The sequence below is a fragment of the Chelonia mydas genome, chromosome 20, assembly GCF_015237465.2.
Source record: "Chelonia mydas isolate rCheMyd1 chromosome 20, rCheMyd1.pri.v2, whole genome shotgun sequence".
NCBI lineage: Eukaryota > Metazoa > Chordata > Testudines > Cheloniidae > Chelonia > Chelonia mydas.
Genome location: NC_051260.2, coordinates 5,153,662 through 5,171,948, shown reverse-complemented (window position 1 = coordinate 5,171,948; position 18,287 = coordinate 5,153,662). Strand labels below are relative to the sequence as shown.

General features: G+C 42.8%; 1 protein-coding gene across 6 annotated transcripts in view; it reads left to right on the top strand.

The window, feature by feature from the left end:
• Positions 1-18,287, top strand: part of SENP1 (SUMO specific peptidase 1) — a 33,066-nt gene that overhangs the window by 1,833 nt on the left and 12,946 nt on the right. For 3 of the 6 annotated variants that reach the window (XR_006286761.1, XM_037884268.2, XM_043533087.1), the window contains exons 2-15: positions 105-154; positions 1,586-1,716; positions 2,897-2,981; positions 3,716-3,875; positions 5,532-5,691; positions 6,314-6,414; positions 6,506-6,756; positions 9,555-9,609; positions 11,232-11,270; positions 13,005-13,089; positions 14,091-14,243; positions 14,931-15,062; positions 15,923-16,126; positions 17,256-17,335. Coding sequence is in view for 5 of the 6 variants with exons in the window: in XM_037884268.2 (XP_037740196.2) it covers positions 151-154; positions 1,586-1,716; positions 2,897-2,981; positions 3,716-3,875; positions 5,532-5,691; positions 6,314-6,414; positions 6,506-6,756; positions 9,555-9,609; positions 11,232-11,270; positions 13,005-13,089; positions 14,091-14,243; positions 14,931-15,062; positions 15,923-16,126; positions 17,256-17,335 (1,640 nt within the window). In the remaining variant the exon portion in view is untranslated. Of the gene's footprint in view, positions 1-104; positions 155-1,585; positions 1,717-2,896; positions 2,982-3,715; positions 3,876-5,531; positions 5,692-6,313; positions 6,415-6,505; positions 6,757-9,554; positions 9,610-11,231; positions 11,271-13,004; positions 13,090-14,090; positions 14,244-14,930; positions 15,063-15,922; positions 16,127-17,255; positions 17,336-18,287 lie in introns of those variants that run through there. The other 3 variants (XM_043533088.1, XM_043533089.1, XM_043533090.1) reach the window with 2 other exon arrangements.

The following is an 18,287-nucleotide window of genomic DNA, read 5'->3' as shown; positions in this document are numbered from 1 at the left end:
ATTCAGGGAAAGCTAGTGTCTGCTTGGGCATCAGGTTCATACTTGATTTGGCTATTTGAGGTCTTTTGTGTTGTGTGAACCGTATTCTTTCCCTTCCTTTTCAGTCCCCTTGAGTTTGTCGTCAGCATCAGTGATGTGAGCAGTCTGGAAATGGGTAAGTGCGTGTGCATTTCTGCCAAACTGTGTTAGGGAGGGTGTGCTGTCTCTAGGTGTGTACAGGACCAAATTCAATAGGGAATCTGAGTGCTGCCTTGACACACCCAACCTCTTGGAATTCTGTTTGTTTTGCCTGGGCCTTATCTCTGTGTAACATCATGTAAAAGAAACTTGCAGCTGAAATGTTCTTGCATTTTCACTGAAGAAGCAAAATGCACAATAAGCTGTGTCTCATTTCCAGGCACTTCTGCTGCCTCTAGCTTTTGGTATGAACTAGGAGCAGGCTTGATATGAATGATAGTGCACTTTCAGTCCCATGTTTGTTTATTCCTTATGTTGTTTAAATTGTATTGAAGGATCAATATCAGTTCTGTGCTGTAGCAAACTTGAGAGGGGAAAAAAGGGCCAGATTCTGCTATCAGTTACACTAGTATAAATTGGGAGTAAGTGTACTGAAATCGGTTGTATAAGAGGATATAAATGAGAGGAGAATCATGCCCATAAATGTAAAATAAGGATATTAAAGCACGTGGGATAGTGCAAGATCAGGACTAAATGTCTTAATCAGTGAGGCTTTCATTGCTTCATGTGTGAGACTTCTTGCTGCTAAGAAGGTTTCCAGATAACCTAAATTTTCTGTCCCGTAATTTCCCCTAGTTATAGCCCCATGTATCACTCTAAATAATTCCTCTCCCTTCTTGGCATTTACACCCTTTAATTAATATTAGTATTTCAGTAGTGCCTAGAGGCCCCAACAGAGGTTAGGATTCCATTGTCCTTGACACCGGACAAACACATTTTATCATTTCTATTGAGATTGTAAACTCTTTAGGGCAGGGAATCATCTCTTACAGTCAAAGGGCAGGAGGCGATACAGAGGCACAGATTTTGGCAAGGTCACACAGCAGGGCAGTGGCAGAGCCAGGAATAGAACCCCATTGTCCCGATTCCCAATTCAGCGCCCTACCGACTAGATCAGGCTGCTTCTCATATTCTAGCATGTAGATGGTTCTTACCTATCTAACAATTTTATCATCTACTGGTGAAAATTGCATAAGAGCTGGGTGGTTTTTTTTAATTATTTTATCATCATTATAAAACTTCTATTGGCTTCTTTAGAGTCTTTGTATCATTTATGAAGGTGGTATTAATGATCTCTGAGGATTAGAAGCAAAAAAAGGTTACAAAACATATTCAGGTGTTTCCATGATGTGTGGGGATGTTTTCTAGGTAGAGGTAAAAAAGGACTATGCCTTTGTTTTGGGGTTACTGTTTCTCCTTGGTTTTTGCAATATGTTCAGATGCTTTTACTAAACCATTCATTGGCATTAGCTGGACAGAAACTTTTTTAAAGTGAGATTGCATGGAAAATGCCTGCTTCATTGGAGAGTCCTTTGTGAGAATTGAATACAGAGCTGTGTTTTCTCAGATGAGATTGCTGATCCTATGAGGATGGAAGCTGGTGACGCAACGTTGGCTAATCACAACTTGATATTCAAGGCCTTTCCTCTACAACAGACTGCTATTCCAGGGGATCAGCTTTCACTGTCTGATGACAAGGTTTGGGATCATTTACTCTTTACTCATTTACCACTTCACATCTGTCAATTCAAATTGCTGAAATGCATCATTTTGACTTAATATTTCTGTTGGTCAGATTTATTTTTAATGTTCTGAAGAGCCAGTTTCAAAATGAAATCCCTCCTTAAAAGTCTTTTCTGCTATGATGTGAACAAGACATTTCACAGTAATTAGGCAACTGATATGCTGTGACAGCTGCTGTTCATGTCGACTGGTTTTGTCTCATGTCCTTGTGCTTTCCCTGTCTATACATCTATCCACTTGTGGTCTCTTGTCTCACACTCAGATTGTAAGCTACTTGTGGCAGGGGCAGTCTTTTTGTTGTGTTTGTGCAACACTTAGCACAGTGGGTCCTGATCTGTGACTGGGGTCCTGTGGTGCTGCCACAATATATAAATGATAAAACAGTGATGCAGAATAGTCTTTGAATTCTAAGATCTTGCACATTTGAAATTGCAACCTTTTTGGTATTTGTATTACAGTAGCATCTGAAGCCTGAGCTGTATTTTGCTAAGCACTCTCTGAAAATATAACAAAAAAAAAAATCTCTTGCACCAAAGAGTGTACAGTCTGTGTTTACTGATCAATGTAGAAAGCTACACTTGCATGTGTACACACACGCTAATATTAATATATCATGTGAAAGCTACACGCATAGTCTGTGGAAGCTACACACGTATGGATACACACAAATATATATTTTGTGAAAGCTATACCCTTGTATGTGTGTACACTCTCACATATATCTTATGGAAGCTACACAAAATGGCATACACTTACTTTTGAGACAACCATGCACTTGCAAGATAGTTATGAAAATTTACCAGCTTAGGTACAAAATCTGGTTGCCTGCCCCATACTGTGGTGATGATAAACTTAATATTTTACTGACATCTCAAAAAAATAAAAAATAAAAAAAGTTCACCCAGAAGGGTAGAATTTTGCAAGGCTGCCTATGGATAGTGCCATCTCAAAAATTTGCCAAGTTGTCAGAAAAGTGTTGACATTATATTACAACTCATCCTATGATCACACTGTCATAGATTAGTAAGTTGCAGAAGATATTAGAGTAGTGTAGCTTTATTTTTCATGCCCCGGTGTCATTTTTCTTTAAATAGTAACCTTAACAGTTAATAATTTTGATTTTCTTTTTGTGTAGTTTTTACCAAATAAGTTTGGCAGTTTGGAGAGATCTTTTACATGCTCCGCGGGAAGTGCATCATGCAATCCAAGTTGCTACTCAGGTAAAACATGCTTATTTGGAGTCAGTCAGTTACACAGGAAGTGTCTTTCTAAGTGCTCAGAAATTATAGCCTTGCATTAAAACACTTCAGCTCAGGCTGAGCTGGCACCTCCTGCTCTGTCACTCATAACATTTTCTCAAATATTGTCTTAGGCTGGGATTTGCAAAGGGAGTTAGGGCCAGGTTCCTCTGAATATCCCGTTTTCTCACCCCAGGACTGAGTTATGTTTTTGGAAAGTTAGAATAAAATCTTTAAAAAAGAAAAGGAGGACTTGTGGCACCTTAGAGACTAACCAATTTATTTGAGCATGAGCTTTCGTGAGCTACAGCTCACTGCATCGGATGCAGTGAGCTGTAGCTCACGAAAGCTCATGCTCAAATAAATTGGTTAGTCTCTAAGGTGCCACAAGTCCTCCTTTTCTTTTTGCGAATACAGACTAACACGGCTGTTACTCTGAAACCTGAAATAAAATCTTTGCAGCCATTTGAGTTTTGCAAGTTTTGTTTGTTTGTTTGTTTTGGTTTTTTTGAGGGAGGCATGGGGAGTGTGGATATTTCTAAAAGCATCCTTCAGGCCCTGATCCTGCAAGCTGTTCCATATGGTTGAATTCTTACACATGCAGACAGTCACACTGAAGTCAAGTGATACCTGAGGTCCTTTAATATTTAATGCTGAATAGTTGGAGCTGAGCATGTGGGCTCTTTATTTACTGTTCAATATTTCTCTCCCGGCAGAAGTTCCATCCTCTGAGAGTTACCGGGTGTCGGGAGAATTGAGAATGTTGGGACCAAGTGCCAACGGACAGTGGCGGGGTTTGGTACCCACCCTGGGTTCTATGTTACAGAAACCTAGAGTGAGTCGAAACTTGTATCTCGACACTCGCAAAACTCCAAGGTGTGTATGGTTCTGCTCCATCTTTAACATACTTCCACAGGATCCTCATTAGAAACCATTCATTTAAGTTGTGTGTTGTGGAGTTTTTACTGCCCCCTCTGACACCCAAGCAGCATGACATCTTTTAAAAGCCTTTGATAAGCAATCCCAAATCTTTCAATATCTTAACAAAGTTCAATATAGTATTGAATGAGTGGTGATTTGGTGTCTAATGTGACTCTGCTTTTGCGTCCTCCTAGAGGCCAAGGTCCTCCTGGGCTCTAGCTGCTGTCTGCATACATGGTAGATATATCTGAAAATCTTTTCAGCACAGCGGTATAATTTGTCATCTTTAGAAAGTTTGCATAGCATAGCCTTTTGGGGGGGAGGGGCCCTTCACACAGATCCTTAAGGTCCCAATCAAATAATAGTTGGAGAAATATTCTCCACGACTGCGTTATGGTCATTCTTTGCCATTCCATCGTCACTTGGCAGCCAATGGGGGGGAAAGGCGGGAGCAGGGTGTCGGGGGTGGGGGGAGTAGTACGAGAGACTCAGAAGGGAACACGTTTAACCCAACTTTGAGTGCATTTAAAAATTTCCTTTTAGACCTTATCTGAACACACAAGTTTTGACACTTTCACTATATCAGTCTAGTTAAAACAGTAGAACCCCCTTTAGAATGGAGGTATTTATGCCAGTATAAACCTGCCTTCTGCCAGTGTACCTTATTCCCGTATAAGGCAGCTTTATACTGGTATACATATTCCGTGCTAGGGGCTGTACTGGTATAATTATATTGGTTTAAAAAAGCACATCTCTAACAAAGCTATACCAGTACAAAAACTTAGTACTGTGAACAGATGGGAATTCCTACAGAGTAGCTATTGAAACTATATCTGAATTGCAAAGTGAGGTAATGAATTACTCTCTGGAGCCCGAGATGAGAGAGATGGAAAAAAATATGACTAGGTGAGAACAAGACCAGTGAAGCAGCTGTTAATTCTCTTCTCTGACCAGCAGCAGTGGAGATACCTTCCATCTCAACTTTCAGAATTGTGTTTTAATCAGGATCATTGTGCCATCTGGGGGCCAGACTTTTAAACTGTACTTAAGTGTAAAATCAGATTAAAGGGGTGCGTGTGGGGTCTGTTAATTTTAGATTGATTTTAATTTCACAAAATGCCAGTTTCTGATCAATCCCCCTTTAAAGAAGATGGCCAAATATTTTTTTTTTTAAAAAGCATTAAAAGTTCTAAGGGTTTTCCTGCATCCCTTTTGATGTTCACAAGAATCATCTGGGTGGGCCTGAGATCAACACGCCCAAATGGAGGCCAGCCCTTCCTGTCCCCCTCTATGTGCACATGCCGGTGGCAGCAGTGAAATGCGGTCTCTGTGCATTTAAACAGCATCCCAGGTCCTTGGAGAGAAGAGTGGAGAATCCAGTTTCTTGCTGTGTCCCTAGGCTCTCTTTGCTCCATGATCTACCTGGGGGGAGAGTTTCTGTTGCATTCTTGCTGCATACAGGAATCTAGGGAGAGAATAAAAGGGTTGCTCCAGCCCTGCATCGGTCTCCTTTTCCTCCCAGGCTCTTTGAGGGGGTTTCTGGGAAAATGTATATGTGTCTGTGATTGTAATGCTTATTTTGTAGACTAACATTCTGTCCTCTTTCCACAGTGGAATGTCAAATAGTTTTGTAGGGAAGTCAAACCATCATTGCCACATATCTGCCTATGAAAAAACATTTCCAATCAAGCCCGTTACAAGTCCCTCATGCCGTCGCAGCCTGCTAAGCCCCAAGAAAACCCAGAGGAGATTTGTCAGCACTGCAGAAGAGGTAAGAACAGGCAGTGGAGACTTAAGTTTGAATACAAGAACTTCCATTGGGTAGCACTGTATGCTGCTGTCTGGGATGTTCAAGTGCTGCTTTCTTCCTGAACTCCAACCCATACCCCTTTCAAAATCGTGCTGCAACCGGAGTGATAACTTCCCCTTGAGATCTCAGGAGGGGGAAAATGACGAGAACCTCAGGAGACCTGATTTGGCCCTTCCAGCCTTGTGAGATGTGAAGAGGTTGAGCAAGGGTTCCTGTGCACTTTGAAGACTAGAGTCAACATTCCCCTTTATAGATGGAGTAGTGCCTGCATCTGATGTACTTTCAGTTTCCATTAGGCAGAAGTTCGGACTGCAGCCTTACTCCTGTGGAGTTTGCAAGCTCTGCAATCAGTCTAGCCCTGGTAGCTCTCTGATCCTGTGGCGCTTAAGTTCTGTAAGTTCCTGAGACCCCTGGTGCGTGCGTGTGTGTGTGTGTGCGCGGGGTGTCTGTTCCAGCAGAGTGTGTGTAATCCACAGTGTCTGTCTCTGCTCCTGCTCACTTACTATTATTGATAGTATTTGTATTTGTTAAGCCTGACTTGAGTCTTAAGGCAGTGGTGAAGTGTCTGCTTATTTCTCTGCAGACAGTTCGAGAGGAAGAGCGAGAGATCTACAGGCAGCTGCTTCAGGTGGTCACAGGAAAACAGTTCTCAACATCCAAGCCAGCCTCGCCTTTCCTCCACCTGTGAGTATATGAAATACCCTCCCCAAATGAGGGTCAGTACCATGGTGCAATTCTTCTTCTTTGGGAGCTTTAATTTTCTGTTTGTGTGTAGGTCCAGATGTTTGAGTTCCAGTAAAAACGTAGTGAAAGAAACCCCATGCAAGAATGCAAAACCATTTGAAATGTACAGCCTCGCTCCAGGCTGCCAGTCAGCTAGTGTTCTGGGAACACAGGAGCAGCCATCACACAAGCCACCACCGTACCCTGTATCCAGTTATCCGTCAAATGTAACTTTTGAGTCCGATAATACCAGCACTCAGCATCAGCAAGATAATCTACCAGCATCCAACGCCCAGTCTGAAGGTAAAAATACACTGAGATCAACTAAATGTATAGGTCAGAGATCGCCTTTTTGTTCTGTTTCCCAACCCCGCAGCGCCAAGCACAATGGGGCCCTGGCCCATGACTGGGACTCTTAGGCGCTACTGCAATTCATGTAACAAATAATGGTTTGAATAACATTTTAAACCAGTGCTCATTGCTCGCTTTCATCCCAAGTTTTGCTTGCGGGTCACAGACTTGGATCTAATTTATTTCCCTAGTGGGAGAGGAGGGGTAGGTCCTGTTCTGTCCTTGTAGTTGCTTTGCTGAATTGTAGGAGCAGCAAATGTGTGAAGACCAGTTAAATCGCTTCCTTGTTCAAAATGCCTAAAAGGTAGATGTCAACATAAGCATATCATTGTGGTCCTTGGTAGCGATTGCTATAGTGAAGGTCACAAATAGCTTCTGTTATAATTCCCCATTTCTGTAACTTCTGGAAAGGTTCACCCTTTGTACTGATATTTCCAGGCTTGAGTAAAATATCCAAATCTGATTTAGGAGCCATTGAGAATCAATGGGACTTAGGCTCCTAAGTCACATAAGTGCTTTAAAAATGTTTACCCGTGGCTTTTGCCTGAAGGAGATTATAAGAACGGCCATCAGACCAAAGGCCCATCTAGCACAGTATCATGTCTTCCGACAGTGGCTAATACCAGGTGTCCCAGAGGGACTGAACAGAACAGGTAATCATCAAATTATCCATCCCCTGTCACCCATTCCCAGCTTCTGGCAAACAGAGGCTAAGGACGCCATCCTTGCCCATCCTGGCTAATAGCCATTGATTGGACCTATCCTCCATTAATTTATCTAGTTCTTTTTTGAACCCTGTTATGGTCTTGGCCTTCACAGCATCTTCTGGCAAAGAGTTCCACAGGTTGACTGTGCGTTGTGTGAAGAAATACTTCCTTTTTGTTTTAAACCTGCTGCCTATTAATTTCATTTGGTGACCCCCTAGTTCTTGTGTTCTGAGAAGGAGTAAATAACACTTCCTTAGTTACTTTCTCCACACCAGTCGTGATTTTATAGACCTCTATCATATCCACCCTTAGTCATCTCTTTTGCAAGGTGAAAAGTCCCAGTCTTATTAATCTCTCCTCATACATTTTTTTTTTTTTTTTTTAAATTGGAGCAAATCCCTAGGCATTTTGGGGCAATGTGCCTGCCAGTATGGAAAATAATTTTCTTCTGAATATGTGCCGCAGTGCATATTTCCAAATGTCTGCAGTTGGATTATTTCAAAATCAGTTCTTTTCGGAAAAAATTAGCCAAGTGCTTGCTATTTTTGTAGGGCCATGCCTTGGCCAGATTTCAAGTTTGAGTGGCATTTTCAAAGTCTCCTAAGGAGCTGGGTAGCCAAGGAGAGATGATTTTCAAAAGCACAAATGAGAGTTAGGCACCAACCTGCCATTTGTGTCTTTGAAAAATCTCTCCAGACCCCTTGCAATTTGAAATCCCAAAAAAGCATCCATCTCCCTTTGGACTGAAATTTTTAAAGCTGTCTAAGGTTCAGGATAAAATTTTCAAAAGCACCCAAGTCCCATTGAAAATCAGTGGGATTTAGGCTCCTAAGTCACTTAGGGGCTCTTGGAAGTGTTACATTCAGCCTTCTTGCATTTTCACCTCCCTCCCCTCGTGGAAGGGAGAGGAGGAGGAAATCACAGTAACTTTTTTTTATACATCGGGGGAAAATGTTCCTTATTCATCATCTCCCAGCTTAGAAATGGCTGCAGGCAATTTGCTTATCCCCCACACATCACCTGGAAGCATAGACCAAGCAGGGAAAATTCCCAAAAGATGTATGTTTCAGACAGCTATAGCTATTCAAAAATGAGCATATAATGGAAAGTGTTTGACAGCCAGTTTTAGCTGGCACTGCCTACACGCCTAATCATATATTTGTCTTTCTGTGGCACTCTTAATCCATGGGACACGAAACATGTTGCAAACAATAATGCACAATGCATCTTTCTCCTGAGAAATGGGCTATAAGTCGGGAAGTGCAGGGAAAGAGAGGTAAATTGAGGGATTCTGTCACCATCCTATTCCCTGACCTATTCGTTACATTTTAAAGCCTGAGAAATTAAGAATAGATAGGGGGTTACAAAACTGCATTGTCCTTGGCGTGTATCAAAATCACAGGTCCCAAATATGGTGATTCAGTACAAATGTGTCTTCTAGAGAACCTGCTAAATAACAAAACCCTTCCAGGTTTGTTCCAAATACTCTGTGCATCCAGTCAGTTTAAATACACAGCAGCAGCTCTTGCATCAAATACGGCAATACAATACAGCAGACATACAACTTACTCCTTTCTTTCCCTTCCCACTGCTTATCTTATTTCCCATTGTAGTTCTAGTCGCCTCTGTTCTATTTTCTCCCCTCTTTCAAGCCATTCATACTTCCTCTACCTGTTACAATTATGTATTATTTTAGATTATTTTTATGGTTTGAGACAGTGTTAGTTTTCAACACTAATATCTTCTAGGACAACATCAATGATTTTATAATCTTTTGTTTCTATAATCTAAAATCTAATGTACCTTTAAAGCTGAGCTTTCAGAGGAACCTAAGGGAATTAGGCACCCAAATCAGGCATCTACTTCCCTTAGATTCCTTTGAACATCCCTGTCTGTAGTTTAAAATGAAGATTAGAATTTTGAATCCAGACTGAAAACCTGTTTTAAGAATGAGAATGGGGCATAAGGAACAGAAATTTGCATAGGGAGTATATTAAAAACTAGCAAGGGTTTGATTAATATTATTTCTTTTGCTTTGGGTAGGATCCGACTCAGTCATTGTGCTCAAGGTAAAAGATTCCAGAACTCCGACTCCAAGGTAAGTTTGTAAAATGGCACATATAAAAAAGGGTGTTAATTACTCTCAAAATATCTTCCTGCCTCTGGTTAATTGGCTGTCTCTTTGCTCTGTCACTGCCAACTTGTGCAGATTCTGCACTTGGATTATTTTTTCCATAAAACTAGGTTAGTCATCTATTCCGATCACCCGCATGTTGCAGGGTACCTCCCTCCACTGCTTCCACGGACATCTAGCATGTCCCTGAGTCTGCAGTGATGGTGCCTTGAGCACCTCCCTTTGCAGTTTGCCCAGTTGCTCTGTTGAGTACTGTTTCCTAATATCTAGACTAAACATTTCTCTGCTTAGCTCAGGCTGTTGCTCCTTATGTCATTATCTTCTGCGATTGTGAATAATTCCCTTCAGTGGAAACCTTTCCTGGAAGCTATTTCTAGACTGTGGCATTGTCTCTGTGAGTCTGCAGCTGAATCTACATGAATTAAATCTCCCCCATTCTCTCCTTAGTGTCTGATGCTCTGATCCTTGTATCATCTTTGTCACCTGTTTTAATTTTCCCAAGTCTCTCTTTTCACTTCTTAAATTGATGTGTATGGGCCTGGGAGGACCATTCCAGGTGGCACAATTCTAGTGATGTGCAGAGTAATACTCTCACCTGCCTAGTTCTGCAAGCAATTTCACTACATATACATCTTTAAATAGCATTGTCTGTCTTCATAATGGCATCACACTGTGACCTTTTTAGTTTGCTTTCCCACTGTTTTTTTTTCCCCCCTGTAGGCTTGATATTTTCCATGTAACTGACTTCCCCCAGCTGGTATCAGAGCTGATATCCTGGCAGAAAGTTAAATGTAGAAATGGTTTCTTTGCAATGTATAAAATCTTAAGCACAGAATCTGAAGGGTCAGATTTTTCCAAAGTGCTTAGCAACCCCCATTGGAAAATCAAGGCCAGGGCTACTCTTAAAAGTTTTGCTGGCATAATTAAACTGGCAAAACCCTCCTAGTATAGTGACAGCTGTACTGGGGTGAAAGTGCTTTTGCTGATGTAGTTTGTCAGCTCCCTGAACTGGCAAAGGCACTCTGAGGTTGGTGTAGGTTTATCTACACTAGGACGTGCATAGCTATATCGGTAAAAATTCACGTCTCTAACTGACATAGCTATGCTGGTCTGACTTTTAGTGTATTGCTGTTGTTATTTCTGTTACAGATTGCAATAAAAGGCCACTAACCCAATAATTTTGGCTAATACTATATTAAACTTTCATTTGATGGTGAAGGGCTGAAGTTACTTTTAAAATAAACTAGGGGGAAAATATTTGTCCTCTGAGAAATAATTCAGGTGTCTGTAGGAACTTTTGTGTATTCCTGTTTCCGTTGATACTTCTGTGGCGCAGCAGTCATGTTCTTATGTTGATTGATCATGTTCTCATGTTGAACTTTCCTTTCCTCTCATGACTGGGTTGGTATGCATGTAATTGACTTGAACCTTAACGCTAAAGATGGTCTTAAATTTTTCACATTTCATCCAAGGGTCATGGGCATACTCAGATTGCAATTGTTTGTTATGTGAGCAATTAAAACAGTTGTCTACTGTCCATGTAGAGCAATATTCACATTTTGTCTTGTTTTTCCCCCCTCTTTTAGCCTCCCTTTCTTCCAAGCAGAACTGTGGATCAAAGAATTGTAAGTTCCTCACATTTTGATTCTTTCCGTTTGCTTTGGTTTGTTTTTATTCAGAAGGTCAACAAATGATCTAACATCTCTAAGATCTAGACCAGTTTTACAAGGTGTGTAGGCACCTAAAGATGCAGATAGGTACCTAATGTGATTTACAAAAACATCTGTCTGCAGCTTTAGTTATCTAAATAACTTTGTATTATCTGGCACCCATCTCTGTCCAGATGGCTAAATTCTCATCCAGGCCCTTATCTGATGTCTTGTCTCGTGCATTCACCTCCTTTCTGTCCTTGACTATTGCAATCTTGCCTCCCTTCAGTCCGTTCAGAATCTTGCCCTCTTCCTAGCTTCAATCATATCTCTTCTGTCATGGAATCCATCCCCCGGCTCTATCTTTCACACGTTGCATACAAGCTTCTTAACCTTCGCCTTAAGGTGCTTTGCAATTTAGGTCCTCCCAGCCTATCAGATGTATCACAGCATTGACAGCTACCTTTCTACCAGCTTCTTCTACCTGTTGGTCTGCTTTTCCCTCAAGTACCTCTGTGCTTTCTCCCATGTCATCCCCTTAAGCATAGTACAAACTTTTCCCAGGAGTTACTTATCCTCCCTCAGTTCCCTTCATAAGGTTCACTTCCTCTGTGATGCCTACAGAATGTTTCCAACTTATAACAATGAGGCAGGTGACAATACGGTGACCAAATAGCAAGTGTGAAAAATCGGGACGGGGTGGGGGGTAATGGGAGCCTAGGTAAGAAAAAGCCCCAAATACTGGGACTGTCCCTACAAAATCGGGACATCTGGTCACCCTAGGTGACAAGCTACATTGTGCATGTGGACTGACTTCAATGGGAACACTCACATACTGTAAAGTCAAGCATGTGTTGAAGTACTTTGCTGGATCATGGCCAGAGGGCTCGGCACTTTGCAGGAGTAAGCCATGTATTAAGTGCTGTAGTAACACTGATTCCCATTGCTTTGCTTGGTTCTGGGCTGTGCTATGGTTCTCTTCCTGCTAGAGACACCTGATTCATCCCATTTTTGCCTTGAAAAACAAAAGCAAACCACCACTGCTCCCTCTCTGGAAGTTCTTGGGCTGTAGTGAGACAGGTGGGGTGGGAGAGGACACAGCTGTCTTTCGGAGAGATAGAATCATAGACTACCAGAGTTGGAAGGGACCTCAGGAGGTCACCTAGTCCCACCCCCTGCTCAAAGCAGGACCAATCCCCAACTAAATCATCCCAGCCAGGGCTTTGTCAAGCCTGACCTTAAAAACCTTTAAGGAAGGAGATTCCACCACCTCCCTAGGTAACCCATTCCAGTGCTTCACCACCCTCCAAAAGTCTGATGCTCTACTGACTGAGCTAGCTAGGCTCACAGATGCTGAGAGAGAAACTGCTTATTGTTTGCCCACCTGCCTGAAATCTGCACTGTGTGTTCTGTGCTGGTGGAAAGTAAGTAACAGAAGGTGAAAAATTCTCAGTATTTCAGGTACTTGGTATCCATAACCCCTTTGCTGCTGCCAGAATATGAACTGTTTAAGCCACCCAAGTAAACATGAATTGCAGATAATACAAAATATGTTCCATAGTGCCCGAGCTGTGCACAGTGAATTTGTTAATGTAGGCAAGAAGCTAACCCAGTGGCTGTAGATAGTTTAATACGATCTGTTTTCCTTTTGTGGTCCTCTTTAACACCTGCAACAAACACGCTCTTTGTACCAACGTCTTTGTTTTCCAGAACCAGTGTCTACGATTCACGAGCTCGGGAGAGATGGCGTCAAATAGAAGAGCAGAAAGCTTTGGCGTTGCAGCTGCAGAGCCAGGTGAAACATCTGGGCATATCTAGCATGGAGCGTTAGGGTTTAAAGCTGCCTCCCAGGTTCTCCAGATAGTTGGTGGCTTAAAATATATAGAGTTGGAAGTAGCGTGAGCCGGTGGATGTGCTGCCAGACTGGGGATCACAAATAAATGTGTGCTAAATAGAGGGGATTGCAAATGAAAATGGAAATCAGAAGGGGTCATGAGGAAACAAAACAAAAAATAAACTGTAGGGAGGTGGAAGGATTTTATCTCCCCTTTTCCCCTTTTGAGGCCATTGGTGTCTGGGGCAAACGCTACCCATAAGCATCTCTCTCTAGCCTCTGCCTGCCTGGCCAGCTGGCATCACTGGAGGTACAGAGCTTATTTGAATCTAGGTCTCCACAGGCAAAGGCTTAAGGGCATGAACCAAAACGCTCCTCCCATTGACTGTCATGGTTTTGGGATTAGGGGCTTTCAGTGCATGGACTCACCCACTACATTGCTCGTTTTGACTTTCTACCACGGGGTCAGCAACCTATGGCACTCTGCTGCCGGCCTGGGGTTCTGTCCGCCGACCCTGGGTCCTGGCCACCGGCCCTGCTCATCCCACTGCCGGCCCGGATGGAAGAACCCCGGGCCAGCAGTGGGCTAAGTGGGGCTGGCGGCCGGTACCCTGGCTGGCGGAGGCCGGCGGATAGAACCCCAGACCGGCAGCGGACTGAGCGGCTCAGTCCACTGCCGGTTTGGGGTTCCGTCCGCCGGCCCCCACTGCTGGTCTGGGGTTCCGTCTGCCGGCCCCTGTAAATGTAAAATGTATTACTGGCACGCAAAACCTTAAATTAGAGTGAATAAATGAAGACTTGGCACACCACTTCTGAAAGGTTGCCGACCCCTGTTTTACCAGAATCTGTTGCTCTAAAATGAGTCCCTCTGTCCAAGACAGTGGTTGGGAATTGGACACCTAATGCCCAGAAGGTGCTACAAAAATCCTCGGCTGTTATTCTAACCTAAAGATCTCTTTCAGAGATTGCAGGAGCAGGAACACTTGATACAGGATCCAGTGGATTTGAATCTTCGAGTGCCTCTTGAGAAAGAGATCCCTGTCACAGTTCTCCCAGAAGAGAAAGAGAATGCTAAATCAGCTGATAATGAAGAGGAATTCCCTGAAATCACAGAGGTAGATCTGCATAGATTATTAACACTTGAGGCAATTAGCAAGTCTTGGAGAAGCACTCTGTGTGGCAGATGTTGATCTTGATTCAAAATACCATGGGGAGGAAGGGAAAATAGTACACTAAAAGCTGTTCATTAAGTAAAGCAAGGCAGGGTGTCTTTCTAAAAGATATGCTATAGCTCATACAGGAGTTACAGACTTGACGCAGGTCTTGATGGATGAGGTTCTCTGGCCTGTGTGATACAGGAGGTCAGACTCCTTTCTGGCCCTAAAATCCAGAATCCCAATGAAGCCAAAGAATAGAGGGGCTTCCACATGGACAGTCTCTGCCCAGTATTGTTCCTGCTGCCATTGCTTCAAGCCAGTTTTGTATTTTTCCAGTGGGATTAACTAACCAGACGCCCAAATCCTCATTGTGCTTCTGCAGTGTCATTGTCACATCATTCAGAGATGTCTGGTGGCGTGTCCTTAACTTAGGCCTTGTCTCCACACGGTTTTTTGTGCCGGATTCCTGAGCTCAGCGTTCCAGGATCTTTTTGCTTGTTGGAGCTGTCATAGGACCAAGCCTTTCCCTTTCCCCATTGGAAAGGGAAAGCTCTTTACTAGTTTAGGTAGCTAGAACTCTTGAGTTTGTGGGACTGGAATATCAGAAGCTCCTTTTTGTTCCCATCACATATGTGTCCTCTGTAGGAAATGGAGAAGGAAATCAAGAGCGTATTCCGCAGTGGAAACCAGGATGAGATCCTAAGCGAAGCTTTTCGGTTAACGATAACCCGGAAAGATATTCAGACTTTGAACAACCTGAACTGGCTTAATGATGAGGTAACTCCTTCACCAACGCAACTGCAGGTTCCTTACTTCTAAAAGTGACAAGATTCTGGGGGAAGCAGTAGCTACTCCACACTAACTCTCCATGCGGACACTCTTACTGCACACTGAGTGCCCTTAGCTAAACTGTCCGAGGGCACTTTTAGTGCACGCTGAGTGTGTCCGCATGGAGAGTTAGTGCAGAATAGCTGATACGCTTTAAAATCAGACCCTAGCTTACTGCATTCATACAGCCCTGGGTAGTAACAAGAGCTAAGCGCATAATTGACTTTTCAGTTTAAACCCCCCACCCCCACCCCCCCAAAAAAAAAAAAAGTTTGGATCCAATCAAATGTCAATTCCAGTCAACATTTCTGATTTTTTTTTTTTTCCTTCAGTTTTGGCTGAAAAAAACAATCCACCAAATTTGACCCAGATTTAAAACTAGTTTCTGTGCTCCAAAAAATTCATTTTTCAGCAATTTACTATTCAAATTTTTTTTTGTCCTGCTCTAGTAAGTAGACTTGTCACCTTTTCTCCCCTCCCCCCGCCCCCCTTCTTCTCTAAGGCTACTGAGGAAGGAGTGGGCTGATGGTGGATAATCTGAATGGGCAGCGTTTTGCTAAATTTTAACGTAAGGGCTAGTTGTCCACAGTGCAGAATGGGTACCTGTAGCTACGCTGTAGGAACTCTGAAGAAATAACTACTATTTAGTAGAGCTTAGGGACAAAATTTCAAAATCCAAGTAATTAACATTAAGTTCTGAAATCCATTTTTAGAAAATATTCTTTTGCTCAGAAAACTTCACTTTTTCACGTGCATGCAAAGTAATTATTGCAAAGTTATCAACACACATGGATGATTTTCCCTCCCAGATAATTAATTTCTACATGAATTTGCTGATGGAGCGAAGCAAAGAGAAGGGGTTGCCAACAGTTCATGCATTTAATACCTTCTTTTTTACCAAATTAAAAACTGCTGGGTACCAAGCAGTGAAACGGTGGACAAAAAAAGTGGATGTTTTCTCTGTGGATGTTCTCTTGGTGCCTATTCATCTTGGAGTCCATTGGTGCCTAGCCGTGAGTATTCATTTGTTTAATGTTGTATTAAAAAGAATGAATAGCTGGAACAGTTGCAGCATGAATTCGTTTAACCTTCCCATCTGTTTTGTGGTTTGTGCACAGGGCAGATATACACTGAGAAATTCACATTCATGGCTAAAGATTGGGTATTCTATGGTGGGCCACAAAATATGTGTAATTTTTAAAGCGTGATTCTAACGGAAAAAGTGGCTCTGTAAAAATGAGATGACATCATTTTTGTCTTGCTGGGATTCATGTCAGATTTGCTCATTTTGCATAAAGAGATTTTACCGTTGGTCCCACAAACTCATCCTACGCTCTGACAGCCAGTCAAGGTTTTTCACTCTGATTTATGATTACCAGTAATAAAGGGTTCTGTGGGCCAAATTAAGCCCTCTGCTGTACCTGCACAACTCCGTGGTCCCTCCGAGACACCTGTCCAAACCTACCTGAGGTTGATAAGAGAAACATGGAAAAGCAGCGGTGGTGATAGTGAGCAGCAAAACCAGATGTGTCCTCTCTCTCTACTGCCCTTGGAATACTGCATGCAGTTCTTGGCACTTCCTCCAATTGGGCTACATTTTTCTGGTGCTGGAGTGCAGAATTAAGCAACCTCCTGCTACCTTACAATAGCAATAGGCATGTGAAATCTAAGAGCAGGAGTAAGTAGAATAGTAATTGAGGAAAAGGGTGGTGCAGTAGTTAAAGTGCTAGCCCTGGACTCAGGAGACCTGGGTTCAATTTCCTGCTCTACCACAGACATCCTGTGTGACCTTGGCCAAGTCACTTAGTCTCTCTGTGCCTCATTTCCCCAGTTGTAAAAATGTGGATAATAGCCTTGCCCTTCCCCACAGAGGTATGTTGTGAGTATAAATATGTTAAAGATTGCACGGTGCACTGATACTGTGGTAATGGGGGCCATAAAAGGACCATTTGATAGAAAAGTCCTCCGAGAAATCCTTGAGATTTCAAGGGACATCCCTGTGGATGGTCTAAATTCCTGTCAATTTTTTTTCTTATCCTTGCTTTATGGTGAATACGGCTCTAGATTTGCAGAATATATGTCCTGGGAAAGAGGAAGTCACTTTGTTTACTGTATTATTAACAAGTCTTTCTCTTTATGTAGGTTATAGACTTCAGGAAGAAAACCATCACCTATTACGATTCCATGGGTGGAATAAACAACGAAGCCTGCAGGATACTGTTGTGAGTAGCTGATCTGTATTTGAGTGTCACTGTTTGTGTCTAAATGTTACAAATATTTCTATCCCTTACTAAATGATGAAGTAACACATGAGAAATTTAAGATTCCGAGAATAGATGGAAAGCCGTGCTCTTGGCCACAGCTAGTAGCTGAACATCCAGAAGCAGCTAAGGATACAGCAGGACCCTGCTCCCACTGTGTTTTGGTCAAAGGCACACCCGCTTAGCTGAGGGAGCAGGTGTTGCCACCATTTCTTCCAGCTGTGTCCCCACAGTGTAACTTCTGTTTTATGTGGGGTTGGCCTAACCTCGCTAACTCTCATCCCAAAACCCAGCCTCTCGTTGACACCGGGGAATCTGAGCTTCTGCCATATCTGGGCCTAAGGAAATAAACACATGGAGCTGTGACATTGGTATACTGAAGACATTGTAGTCCGCTGCTTCGCTATCTTCTCTAAGAACCACCTGTGTTGAACAGAAAGGTGATGAAATAGAACCATGTGGGTGCACTACATAAGTGGTCCATCAGGGTATGCAAACTATTGCACGATGCTATTCTCTATGTCCAGGGAATGGAACCACAGGAGCACCTGGGCCTTTCCTTGTCGAGGCTCCTAGGTGTGTCGCTGACCGATCTAAAAGAATCAGCATGGACACTTGATCTTCATCCGTTGCCAGAAGATCGTCAGCCAGTGAGACCAGAGTAGTTTCCATAAAATACTCAGTCTTAACTCCCCCTCCCCCCACTGACCTATAAATTACAGACATCGGAGCACTCCAGCTATTTCCAGATTCTATGCTGCCACTTTTTCTATGATCTTTGTCACAGTGCAGGGCAGCTACACCTGGATACCCCCTCAGTAGTTCAGCAAGGGCACCTGCTCTCTGCTTTCAGCTCCCCCAGCTGTCGCCTTTCTGTGGTGGAGAGCTGCATCTCTCTTCTGACCAGGGTATT